Source organism: Calypte anna, chromosome 9 (assembly GCF_003957555.1).
Source record: "Calypte anna isolate BGI_N300 chromosome 9, bCalAnn1_v1.p, whole genome shotgun sequence".
Lineage (NCBI taxonomy): Eukaryota > Metazoa > Chordata > Aves > Apodiformes > Trochilidae > Calypte > Calypte anna.
In genome coordinates, this window is record NC_044255.1 from 15,034,462 (window position 1) to 15,048,411 (window position 13,950).

The window sequence follows — 13,950 nt, forward strand, 5'->3', positions numbered from 1 at the left end:
CACACAAGCCACCATTCCAGGGCCTCTGCATGCAGAGAAACTTTCAAAAGTGTGCAAATCTGATTCAACTCTGCTTTTGCAAAGTTCACATACTTAAATGAGAACAAATCTAAACAAACTCTGATTGCTGCTTTAGTTCTGCTCCAAAGATATCAGTTCTCAATTAATTTAAACAAATGCAAAAATGAAAAGAACTAAAAAAACCCCAAACTAAAGAGATGGCCTATACAGATAATGGGTGCGCACCACTTCACACAACTTTCCCTTTGGTTCTTTTGACTTCTGGAGTTTATTTAGGCCTGACACCAATATGACAAACACAACACACACCTGCATACATGCCTAGAGACCCACAGTTGTATAAGAAATTCTTGAAAGCAGTCTTGAGAGGAGGACATGAAGACACTGCACAACTGGGCAAAACTGTGTCTGGGACAATTTCAGAGATCCCAAGAATTGCCCTTTTTAAAGTGTCACTGGGGGTGCGACAGCTTCCTCTGATAAACAGGTGACATCTTATCAGAATTCAAATAGCTCCACTCGAGCACTACCTAGATGAGTGACAAAAATTAGCTGAGCTGCTGTCACCCCTGCAGTCCTTGTCTAGACACAGCAGAGTAAGTGTGAATTCCAGTCTGCTTTGCTGGGCTACAGCCACCCTGACAGCTGAGCTATGATCCAAGCCACTTCATCGCCACTGATTAGACAACAAAAACAAAAAGAAAACAACTTGAGACATGGATATCTGAATCAGTCTGGCAGCCCGACAGATAAAATTTAACAAAACAGAAAAAGAGCAAGAAAATGAAAGCGTAAAAGTACTTGTGAGCTGAGCGGGTTTTAAGCCACAAGCTATTGTTGGTGGAAATGCCATTTTTCCAAGTATTTTTATAAAAATCTCCATGGCAATCTAACAATCAGGATCAGAAGCCCTCTGGTTAGAGGTACAGCAGCTCTTGAGCTGGTGCCCCCTTCAGAGTGGCTGCACCCTCCTCCCCATTGAGCGCCACATCTGGATGCTATCAGGAAGAACTGGCATGCCTGCTCACAACAAATACCAAGCAGTTAGTAAATTGACTCCAGCAGTCAATGCTGGCCACCTTCCCACTCCCTGTTTATTCAGTGTGCCACTAACCTGTTGAGTCCGAGGTTTGTAAGGAGAGCTGCTCTCTAGGTCGGCCAGGATGCTGGTCAGAGAGTCGATTTCTGCATCTAAACTGGACCGTCTCTCCTCAAGCGTCTTGCCACCAGGATTCACCTTAAAGAAGGAAAAAAGGGTTCTAGTTAATCAAATCATTTGGCCTGGAACATGGTTTCTTACTGTCCTCGTGGAGCTGCCACCATGGCCTGGCAATAACTCTTGGGTTGCAGGGACAACCATGCTGAAATGCTATAGCTCTCTCCCAGAACCAGCAGCAAGCCTCCATCTCGAAAGGATTTAAGCTGCCCTGGGGCTTTTCTTCATGCATTACCCACAATGGTCCCATTGTCTGAAGCTGACTTGGAGGATTACACAACCCAGTGTGCAATATGCTGCCAAGGTGAGGAGGCAGGACAAGCCCCAGTCCTGCAGATGGAGATGACTTTAGCAGGACACCTGGGCTAGGCAGCCAGAGCTGAGGGAAGGCTTGGAGCACCTTGGTTCTGAGTTCACCTCTTACGTCACATCCCCATCCCACAAGCAGCACAAACAGACCAGAGCTGCAAACAACTCTGGCCAGCAACCAGCCACCTAAATCACAGGATCATAGAATGGTTTTGATTGGAAAGGACCTTCAAAAGTTGACTAGTCAAACATCTCTGAGATGGGCAAGGACATCTTCAACTACATCAGGTTGCTGAGAGCCCCATCCAACCTGACCTTGAATATTTCCAGGGATGGGGTATCTACCACCTCTCTGGGCAACCTAAACACTGTTTAACACCCTCATTGAAAAAAATCCTTCTTTTTATCTAGTCTGAACGTACTCTCTTCTAACTTAAAACTACTACCCCTTGTCCTGTTGCTATTAAAAAGTTTGTCCCCAACTTTCTTATAAGCCCCTTTTAACCTATTATTTTAAATCAATCCATGGTGGCTGTACATGTCTGATTAAACACTTCTTCACAATATCCATCTAAAAATGAGCTCCTTCAAGATGTGAGAAAGTTTGATTCGTTTCTAGTGGACTCAAGGTGAAGGGCATGATTTGAAAGATGTGGTCTCAAAGTAACATAGGTGAGGTTCACATGAAGATGAGTATTTTACCGCGAAGTCCACACTCGGAGCACACATCAGTCTTCAGTCAAGACCTTTTGTGATTCAATGAACTTTTAAAATGACCCCAGCTCCACTTGTACCCATCCCAGGCAGAGATGTTCACTTGGAAGGAAAGACATGTGACTTTTCACCACTACCCCACATCTCCAAAAGTAAAACCCACGCCTTAGCACCACAGGAGAACATGTGATCCCTAAGGTACTGTTCAAGGGCTGCACTGCAATCCCTGCTGGAATAAGCATTGTAGTAGAGGACTCATTCACGTGCTTTGTTTTTTGAAAAATCAACCTGGTCAAAAACCTCTAGGAAAGATCTTTGCATCCCAATCAAACAGCTGTACCTCCTGGCACTGCACAAAGGCAGCTACAAGCTTGGAAATGTCTTCCTCCTCAACATTTTCAGCACTTCGGAAATAAGGCTCTGACAAGAATGAGAAGTTCAAGAACACCAGCTAAGGATCCTCCGTAGGTGTGGTCAAAGTGCCCGGAGCTTTACCAACTTAGCCACATTCAGGGCATGCACAGAAACCAAGTTCTTGAGTCAAGTGAATTTTTACACTTTAAAAATCTTTTCTCAACCTGAGACACAGTCAATATTTCTCTTTTGTCCTTCCATGTCTGACTTATCTGCAAATTCCCCAGACTGAGTATTCCCACATCCATGCAACTACAGAGCTCAGTGCAGAAAAGCTAACTCTCAGCTTGACTACTGAAATAATAAGAAGAGTAAAGAGTTACCTAACAACTCAGTTTCAACTGCAGAACTGGTTCAGACCACACCAGCACCTCCCCATAGACAATCCAGCTCTATTTGTCTGCACTCTCACAGAGTTACTTCAATTTTCCAAGCCAAAAATTTGCCTTTCCCTTTAGCACTCTGTCTGCTCCAGATAGTTTTTATTTAAATTTCATTTCAGGAGCACTCAATCATTACCTGTTATACAGAACTCCCCAGTCATCAATCTGACACATAAATGGCAAGCTGGTCAGAGAGAGACAGACTATGCAAAGCAGTCAGACTCTGATCTGCCAAGTTTATACATGCTAAGGCATTCATTAGTTCCTAATGATAATTAAATCTTATTGGATTACAATAAATTTGGCTTGACTAACAAGAAAATGGAAGCTCCAAAGTGCTTTATGTAAGAACATGTTTAAAAGGCTGAGAGTCAGGTTAGAGACTATGTACTAACTCAATTCTTCTTGCCTATTTTTATTATAGAGCCAGTCAAAGTTTCCATCCAAACCATTGTTCAAAAAATAAATACTTTTTACAGAAACTACCCCCAGGTTGTTACTGCTGGCTAGCTGTAGGCACCTGGATTTTTAGATCTGCAGACATTCAATTTCCTTTCACTATTACTGCACTTCATGGCTCTTGTTTGGCTTTTCTGCATCTTCCAGTTCTTGGCCTACAGCAACTACAGAGCAGTCACAGGCTTCCCAGACATGAAAACTGCGATTGCTCCACTGCAGAGAATTTTTAAGCTAACCAGCCAAAAGTCATTCAGGAAAGGGGGGTGGGGAGTGGGGTGGGTGCAGAGATGTAAAGGGCACCCAAGGCCCCAACATTTGAAGTCATAAATCAAGTCAATGGCAGATCCAGGAATAAAACCAGGGCCCACACACAGCCTATTTGGTACCCTGACCCTGGAGAGAAGGGACAGTGGCAGATGAGAAGATCAGCGAATTTCATTTCTGCTTCTTAGCATTTCTGGGCCATATTATTCCCAGGGTCTCATTCCCCAGAACACTTATGCAATAGCTGACTAGCAAATGCTGCAGAATGAGTTAGTTGTAAGGTTGTAAAAGTTAAATGTCCTTAGGAAACCTAACAAAATAAAATAAAATAAAATAGCATGGAAACATGTCTATTGATTCCGGGCTCTGTAAAAGATTTATTTATTCAATTAAAATATAATCAACATAGATTAAGAGCCCAAGTCTACAGCTGCTGGAGCACAATGCAGTATAACAGTGCCAATGAATAACGCTACTGATGTGTGTAGGGCCCATTGAGACAGAACAAGACTTCAAGTACGTTTAAGAAATGGTAATCCTCACAAAGACAGGTTTCTGCTTGTCCTCTCTTACCCATCTCCACAGATTTTTCTCCCCGCAGCTCTCCAGTTTCAACCAGGGGATCTGTTGAGTGTGGAAACAGAAGACTTTGCAACGCTAACTCTAGCAAGAGAGGGTTAAGTTATTTCTCTTCTCATGCTCTTCGTAATGATGTTGCTGTAAAAATTTTATGATATTGCTGTAGAACAAAACCCAAGCATCAGATCCCAAGGCACAACAGGCTTGCATTGACATGGCTCTGCTCTGAGAAACCCAGACTGGTTAAGCCCATGACCATGCAGATACAAACACTGGAACAAGAAAGAACTGATAATTCTATTTCTGTCTGGATTTATGATGTTGTTGCAGACATGTCACTTGTGTGCCTTCCCATTCTTTCAGCCAGCAGAATATGGAAAAGTGGATTTAAAAAGAAAAAGGATGCTATCTTTGGCCTGGCCAGCGTGAATTCAACAAAAAGCACACATAAGCCAACCCAGTCCAACAAATTACTCATGTCAGAGACTATCCACTCAAGTGAACTTCTACAACGCCTACACTCCAATCCCCTAGCTCAGTCCCTGCAGTGAGGCAAAAGAGAGAAAAAACAGCACAGAGCTTCACTGCTTGGCCTGGTTTTCCACTCCTGAATTTCTGGTGTTCAGCTCAAAGCAGCTTTGACAGTAATCTACTCCTGAGTGCCACCAACTCACTCTGTCCCAATGAAAACCAGCTTTAATTTTGTTAATCCTACCAACAAGCACCAGTCAGTGCCACAGGTCCTTCTGAACTACCTCAAAGGATATACATTAGAGAACAGACAGTATAGAGGGTGACAGAGGGTCTCACTGTGTTAAAAAGGCCATAAGACTATTCATCAAGTTAGAAGACATGTAAAGCACAACTGTTTCTCTACATTGCACCTTTCCCTGCAACCTAGGCCAGCTACCCTTACCAAATTTTTGCAGGTTACAGCAGAGAAACAAGAATGATTCTTGTTTGTCCAAGCCATCTCCTTGAAATGAAGAAGGGAAGAATCTGGCTCCCAGATGTTCTTCCTAGCTTCTGCTCCAAATTCCTTTCCCTACCCAGGCCCAGCTGTCTCTCTTTTATTATGTTTTCCCTTCTCTCCATGCCCTGTTTGTTGCCACTCAGTGCTGCAGCCTGGGACAGTCGTTAGCCCCTGCTATGTGAGATGCATTGTGGATGTGGAAGCCACAGGTTGGCTTCTGTGCCTCTACAAGAAACCATCCTGTTGCCCAGTGGTGTTGCAGTGAAAAACAGAAGGTGGCTTTGCAGTAGCAACCTGCTGACTTACATGGCCAGTGGGTTAGAATTGACTCCAGAGTTCCAAGTTACATTTTCTTCCAAAAAAAGGCAAACTCTCACTTTCAGTGCTCACCACAGTGTAATTTTCCAGCATCAACATCCACCTTCTTCCCATCCACCTTTGCCTTATGTGAGTCTTCCCTGAAGTGAGTGGGCTGAGTGTGTGTCACGAGCGTTGTTGCCAGCTCATCAGTGGCCTGAGCTGTGCCCCAGGAACAAGAGGTGTTGTTATTGGGAGATGCAGTGCCACTTTATGTACAGACATGTCCAAGACAGCAGAGCTACAGCTGGACACACAGCCTTCTTCCTCATAGCATCAGCTCACTCTGTATGCCATCCTATCACAAGTCACTGATAACCTTATAACTCACAACTGGAAGAATGGAGATGAGCACCATAGATATTAAGAAAGGTCATAGCTAATGACTCAAAACAAATTGGCTAGAGGGCCCCAGTGGCCTCTTGTACTGGTACACTGGTTTTATTGGGAGCCTGAGGTGCTCAGGGAGGTCTCTTTGGGCTTCGACAGGTCAACACTGTTTGCCTTTACACATACAAGAATGGGGAAAAGCAGGGAGCAGAAAAGCCCTTTACAGCAAAGGTACTCAGCAACAAGAGGTAGAAGAAAGGGAGAAATTCAAGCAATTGAGGGGTTGTGAGCAGGTAGATAGTAAATAAGGACTTTTGCCTGCAAGATTTTATTGTCTTTTTTTCCAATAAATGTGACTGACCCAGAGATGAGGTGGCAGAGCTGATAAATTGAGCAATCACTGCCTGCTTCCACCCGGCTGCACCCCCAGCACCTGCCTGCCACCCTCTGTAGGCTGCTGAAATCCTCAGGCAGGCACTGAGGTGGTAGGAAGAGCAAATGAAAGAGCTCTCCAAGCAAGGAGTTATCATGTCTTTCTATGCCAGGCACTGGGCTTAGACAAAGCAAGAAGGATAGGGCTCTTATTTCCTATTTTAGCTGGGGCAGGCAGTGGAGAGGAGGGAAAGATGTTTGATTTTGATGGCATCCACTACACATACAAGATTTGTTAATGAGGGAGAAAAAAAGAAGTGATTCAGTCTTGATATACTTCAGGCTAGGGTTGGTGTTTAATTTTCCTCTTTTTATTTCTATTTTTCCACTTTATCCAACAATACCACTGCAAGAGGCAAGATCATTTGCAGACACAAACCCTTGCTACCCCACCTCTCCCTCTGTAGAATTTCCCAGTCTTCTTTCCAAGGCCACAAAAGCCATCTAAAGTGCAAAAAGACAATGCAGTGGCAAAAAGATGCATCCTCAAGGGCATCTATCATCTATCACCCTAAAGATGAGCTGCTGTGTCTATTCTCTCCTGAAGACATGTGTGAACGTTTTATTTCAGATTCCCCAGTGTAAAATAACACAGTCCCAAGAGGCAGCTCCACCAACCATGCACATGGAGACAAGAGCTGACTGCAGCATTCAAGGCAAGGGGGGGTCTAAGATGCTTGATTGGTGCCGAATTTCCATTCCAGGCACAATGAAGGGGCCAGAAAACTAGTAATGCCCTTTAAAAACAGAAAGATTGAGTCCTTTGAAACAAATCTGAAACGATGGAAGATTTCAGCAGATGTAACCACAGTGATTTCACCAGACATGATTGTACCAAGGATCTAATAGAAAAGAACTTCCCTGCTGTTCCATCAGGCTGAAGTCAGGCCTGAAATATCCTTTTTAGTCTTTTGATGATATCAAGGATAAAAGCTAAAGGGAAGTTAAGTTTTGATTTATTTTTTCCTCTCATCTTTTTGTAGACATGCCGTAGTTTTACCTGGTTTGTGTTGCTGGATATTAGCTGAACCAAAGGAAAACACTTCAAATATTTGAAGTGGACTGCTCAAAGGTGTTATTTGGTGCCTCTTGGAAGCTCCTGTCATTTACCTGAGCAACACTTTTACAACTTCTGTCACATCTGCCTGTAAGGAGGCAGGTGAGCCTACCTGGAATGGGACTTAAATGCAATTTAGAAACAATCATTCACTGAACCCCAGACTACCTTACTGCCTCAAAAATGGCCAATAAATGTGCCAAATGCCTGCCCTTGACAAAGTTCACACCACCAGCTGTGAAGCAGCAGGAGACACAGCAGGGTAAAGGCAGCTGAACTCATGAGGTCCAGGCTCAGCTCAGTCCCAGACCTACAGCATGCAATGTCTCCAGCAATGCAAAATGCAGATAGCTCTTGGTAGCCTGGAAGTAACTGATCTTACCTCTGAAGCAACAAGGTGTTGTGGAGAATTGCATGGGCCCACATCTGGAATAACTGAACAAGCAGCTGAAGAAAACTTATTTGCTAAGCATTGCTAGCATTTCTTGTGAAACCTTAACCAATTTATAGACTGTGTGGTGTAGGAGGCTTATAAAAAGGACAAATAAAAAAAATAAAACATGGACAAATATTTTAAAAAATCCTAACCTGAAAAAAACCTGAGAAAGCAGGTAACAGAAGAAAGCATGAAAGTGGAGGTTTCAAAACAAAGAAAAGGGGGTAGGTGTTTCATAACACAATATGCTGCTAAGCTACTTCTGCTGCAAAATGCTGTGGTTGCTAAGAGTTCCCCTATTCCCTGCTATTCAAAAGCAGCTGGAGAAACACATGGAAGAAAACTCCAACAAGATACTTAATAGATGGAAAATGTTCTTTGCCTCCCCTTTACTAACTGCTGATTGCTGTTGATCTGATTTGTCTCTTTATACATATACACATGAAGCCTCCACTTGTTCTTCTATCTGCCAGCTGACCTTAGTCAGGTATCACTTCTGCTGGTGGATACATTTCTGCAAGTTACTAACTGACCACTGCACAACAGGAGAAAAGAGGATGCAGCAAAGAGGTCAAAGCACTCAACAAGGCCTCACTTGGAGTCCAGGTGTGAACTTGTAGATACCCCAAAGATAGATACCAACACAGAGGTCTTGTGCTGTCTGTTCCTCCAGTTCCCATCAGCTTTGCTCCAGGATGGCATTATCCACCCCCCTGCTCCATGCACCAGACAGATACCTTTACCTCAGGCATTCATACCTGCACTCAGCTTTTTCAGCTTTTTGGCCACTGCATTTTGCTCATGGGGGGAAGTTCTGAAATTTTCAAGGTTAGCTAAAAGGAGCTTTCAAAACTGTAGTTCTAAGGAAAAAAACCAAAACAGCTACAAATGACATTCAGTCAACCAGAGGATCTTCTTAGTGTGGAGCCAGCTGGTACATTGGGAAGAAGCACCATGATTCTCAGTCACATGAAAGCAACAAGATGGATTTCATTCGGAATAGTCAGGGCATGAAGAGAGAGGAGGAGTCCCACCAGCTAACATCTGCCAGAGCAGCAGACCTGACAGTCCTGATAGTTTGCTTAACATGTCTGATCAAAAGCACTGGGAGTCTTGTCTGTGTTAAGTGCTACCAGATGCAAAATCAGCAGCAAGATGAGAAGTGTATTAATAAACTAAGAAGGAACATAAGGTTATTTCAAAACTGAATGAGGAAGATGGGGAGTAAGGAAGGAGAATAAAACCAGTTTATTTTTCCATTAAGGCAATTTAATATTCTCTGGCTGGAGTTACAATCACTCGTCCTTGGGAATTAAATTGAATTAGTGAATCGTTCCTGTTCAGCAGCAGAACATACAATATAAGGTGGAATATATCCATTTTTTCTTTACACCCTCAGAGGGACAGCACTACCTCTCTGTCTACAGGGCAAGAACAGCTGGTCATGAAGTCCTTTTGACCCAGCATGACTTTCACTGACTTTAACTAACTTTAAAGCAGCAGGGAATATATCCTTTTTCTTTTAATCAATGCAATCACATTAAGACTCATTATTGATAATTATGGTGACTGTTAAAAGTTTCCCCTTTTTTGCCCACTCCCCCGCCAACTTAAAATCTGCTCCAATATCATCACAAATTAATGTTTAATTAGCCATCAAGTGGAGCTGATGTTCCCCACAGAGTATTGCTGCTTCCAGAAAAACTGGGAACTAAGGGGAGATATTGGATATGTCATTATCTCTCCCCAAGGGGAACCATAACCAAAGAGTAACCAATTACCTCAATACATTTGCAAAGTTTAATCAATGTAGAGACCAAATAAAGCTCATAAAGTATCTGCTCCAATAAAGGAAGACCTTCCCACTGACTCATACAGCATGAACATTACATGGTGATATCCAAGAGCGGACTCCCTTCACCTCCACATCCTGGCCAAATCATGATCTTCCTCTTTCTTTTTCTGGTGTAAGAAAAGAGGGAAGAGGAGGATGCATCCACTGGCACAGGACGTGCCTGACAAGCCATGAATTACACACGCCAACACACAAGGTAATCTGTCACATCCAGCCAACTGAATCAGGATTTATATTCCATGGGGGAAAACACCAAACACCAGCTTCTGCCCAGTGCTGCACCATCTTGGAGAAAGGAAAGCAGAGAGCTGAAGGTGATTTTAGTCCTTTCAACAATTCTGGTGAGCCTGGTGCTGAAATGCCATGTCCAGTTTGGAAGACAGTGTTTTAAAAACTTGCAAGATATCCCAGAAAAGCAGAGAGGTCAAAGAGAAATGTAGAGAGCTCACTTGGTTTCGCTTATGAAGGAGACTGAGTAGCTCAATAGCAGTATCTAAACAGCTTCACAGGACAAAAATGTCCAACACCACCAGATTGTCCAATATAGCAAAATAGAAAAAAACCAAAAAGCCAACAAAAACAACCATCAAAAAACAACAGCAGGGAAGCTGAATACAAGGAAATTCTATTTATAAACAACTGAGATATTAACTTGCAATGCTGCAGGTAATTAAATACTAGAACAATCTTCCCAAATTTCTCCATCTCTTGATGTCCACAGATCAAGGCTGGGTGCCTTTAGTCTCCCTGGCTGACTGGATGAAGCTTTATGATCTACGATATACAGAAGGGCACAGCTGAGAATTTAATGGCTCTTCCTGGCCCCCACAGCAACAGAGGTGAGAAACCAACAGCACTGCCACATTCATAAAGATCTATTGGAATCACTTTGTGTTTGTACCACTTTAACTGGAAATTAAATTTACATGAACAAACTCTATTCCACACAAGAGTGTATATTGTGACAGTTAAATGAAGAGCTTTTAAAAAGGGATACATCTCAGGCAATTTTAATCAAAAAAGATAGGTTTTTTTTAAAGCTAACAATTTCAGAAAATTAAGGTTGACTAAAACTGTTTTTAAAAACTCCTTTTGGAATTTAATCACATGCTGGAAACTCATATGCAGCTGCTCGTGTCACCTGCAAAAAGGCTGTATAAAACCTATGCATATGCTTAATTTTACACGTGTGCTTAAGTTCTATCAACTTTAATGAAGTTTAAGCCCAGTCAAGCTTCTCTGAATCTGAGAAAGCATTCCTGACCCCATCCATGGGCTGTGAAGCTATTAGGAAGTAATAATAATAAAAAAAAAAAAAACACCAGGAAAATTAAAAGCTTGGCCAGTCAGTTTTCACAGCCTGATTAAGCTCCAAGTGCAGAAGTTAAACATATAACATACTTCTGAATTTGTTTGCATGTTTTGCTGTAATATGAATGGGCACATGCCAAAAATGTTTGCAAGGATTCAAGAATCTCCCAGTGAGCCTGGTAAAATGTCAGCAAAATGAATGTATAAAACTACAGAAAAGTCAATGGCTTGGGTTTGGCTTCTGCAGAAATGAGTCATGTTAAAAATCTAGTATATGTCTCATAGAACTGGGAAGAGGAAAACCTGGACTCTGCCTCAGTCAGCACAGTTTTGGGGTGGTTGATGGCTATAATCCATGGGGCAAGGCTCAGCTGGGCAGACCCTGCAGCTCTAATTCACGGAGGAAGGTCTTCAAGAAGTCTGCAATTTCATTTTTCAAACCATTAGGCCCTATTTTACCTTCCCTTCAAAGCTTTCAGATGTGTGTCTGGTATTTGATTTGGCCGGATGACCATAAATTTTCTTTCTTTTTTGACAGCAACCTCCTTGTTTGGACACCTTACCTTCTACACATTTCCTAAGTGGGAACGTCAGATGAAGAAAAAGGATCTGAACTCCACAGAAAGCTGAACAACAGATAATCCGAGCTGCCCAGAGACAGCAGAAAAACCTTGCAGAGATAATTTCCAGTAGGCAGATCCCTCCCGGATGAGCTCCAAGGTTTATTTTGGTACTGTCCATATGCAGATAAATCCATGCAATTTGTCGTTTTTCGGTAAGAATTCATCCATCAGAAAACGTGATGTCCCCAGTACACATCAGGCCTCAGGAAAAATCTGTCAGCTGTATTTCTGCTTGGGACCCATACAGCAACAGAAGCCAACCAGGGCTTACTTCTGGACAAAAAGCATACTCCTTGCCTAAAAGTCTTTAAGAGGCCCACCTGAGCTTAGCAATGACTGAATGCTGCTCCCTGCCAGCAGACCTGGCAACACCCCTGGGAACTGCTGACACCCAAATGTCTGCACAGAGCTCAGCAGGGGCATCTCTTGGAAGCACAGAAGGGTACTGCATGGCAGATCTAGGGAAACCTGCCAGAGGGAGAGGAGGATAATGAGGCCAGAGTAGAGCAACACCCGGAGAAGAAGTTTAGACCAGGGACATGACAAGACACAAGGCTGTTTCCATGGCAAAAGAGAGAGGCGCAAATGAGATGGAGAGGGAGAGCTGTAGCTTGGGACTGCTGAATGAGAGGAGTTTGTACAGCACTTGCTGGCTTGAGCAGCACTTGAGCAGCTACAACTTTCCCAAACAATTCAATTTTACCTCTCACAGCACCAAACCTAAAACGCTACTAACATTGTACGATGTTTTCCAGATCCCTTTCCTTACCTCTTCTTTGTGCATCAAGCTCATCAATCCAATTTCATCAGCAAAATAAAACCAAACAAAACAATTGTAGAGAATGGCCCTGCAAAGACTGAGTTTAAGAGGCAGAAGACATTAAAAATCACATCTGCCTTTCTGTCCAAGAACAAATTCCTCTGGCTATAACAATATTTCTCATTGGTATTTCCACCACCTTTCAGCTTGCTCAGTCACTATGCCACATGCTATTTGAAGACAATAAAATCATGGCAGGTGAGAATATTTTTCACCAGCAATGGAATTAAGAAAGGAAAGGCAGGAACCTGCATTTGGGCCACTTCCATTCTTGGACATGAGATGCTCTCACTTAAAAAAAGGATGAAGTTTTCCTTACTCCTTAAACTACTCAATTTTAAAATGAACATGACATCAGTTTAAAATGGGAGGGACAAGCAGGGGGAGAAATTTAAACACTTCAGATATAATTAACTTTTTCACCATTACCCAAGTTGGTTGGGTCTGTTTTTTGTTTAAAAAATTTAAAGTAACGTTAGTGAAAGCAGACTGTGCACTTTGGCAGATGAGACAGGGTTTATACTTGAGATCACATTTCTGACTTTGCAGGTCTCTTCTTCAGTTGAAATGACAGTCTTGAAAACCATGATAACCAGCAGAAAAAGCAGTGTTAGAGCAGGATTTTCCCATGCTTTCTCTTCTGAGCAGGCAGGAGACATGCTGCTCTGTGAGGGAATTCATTCAACCCCAAACTAATCTGAACCTTCCAGCAAAACAGTTAATTTCTTTAGTAAAATGGAATTTAGACAGACAACTGGATTTTCCCATCCTATATCTGTATTTCCTTTCATCTTGTTTTACCAAAGCTCATTTCTTTTAAAACATCAAAACGAAGGTGGGAATCTGACTCCGTCTGCTCTGTCACATTCCAGCTTACCACTATGCCCAAACTGCATGGAAAGACTTTGACTTTGTAAACCACATCTTCCAATTCCAGCCAGCATCATAGAAAAGGTGTAATAATTTGTCTGCTGCAATTTTTAGCATCCCTTGTTACTGACAGCCTGTTTGTCTTAGTCTCACCACTGCATTTCAGTTCCCTAATACAACACAGACTACCCAGGATTTGACACAGGAGCAACTGATCTTGCATGAGAACTTTCCCAGGACTGGCTAATCTAACAGAATATTTGAAGAGCACTCAGAAATGAGAATAATTTAAATTTCTTAAATCCTGACCATGTTCTCTTATTCTCTTCCATCACTCAGTTTACCTGCTTTGATGGGAGAATTCTCATACATTATCATTTTATTTTCCCTCTGCTTAAAGTATTCTACCTTGGATTCAATAATGGTTTTGCTTCCTTTTTGTCTGTCACAGGCCATTAATAGCTCTGACATGATAAAATTATCAGCTTTTTCTGCATGTTCTCCATGCCTCCCCTGTTGCTTTCCAC

At 42.5% G+C, this 13,950-nt stretch overlaps 1 protein-coding gene across 6 annotated transcripts in view; it reads right to left on the reverse strand.

The window, feature by feature from the left end:
• Positions 1–13,950, reverse strand: part of LPP (LIM domain containing preferred translocation partner in lipoma) — a 320,606-nt gene that overhangs the window by 148,159 nt on the left and 158,497 nt on the right. For all 6 annotated transcript variants that reach the window (XM_030456339.1, XM_030456340.1, XM_030456336.1 and 3 more), the window contains one exon: positions 1,136–1,258. In XM_030456339.1, the coding sequence (XP_030312199.1) occupies positions 1,136–1,258 (123 nt within the window). The remainder of the gene's footprint in view (positions 1–1,135; positions 1,259–13,950) is intronic.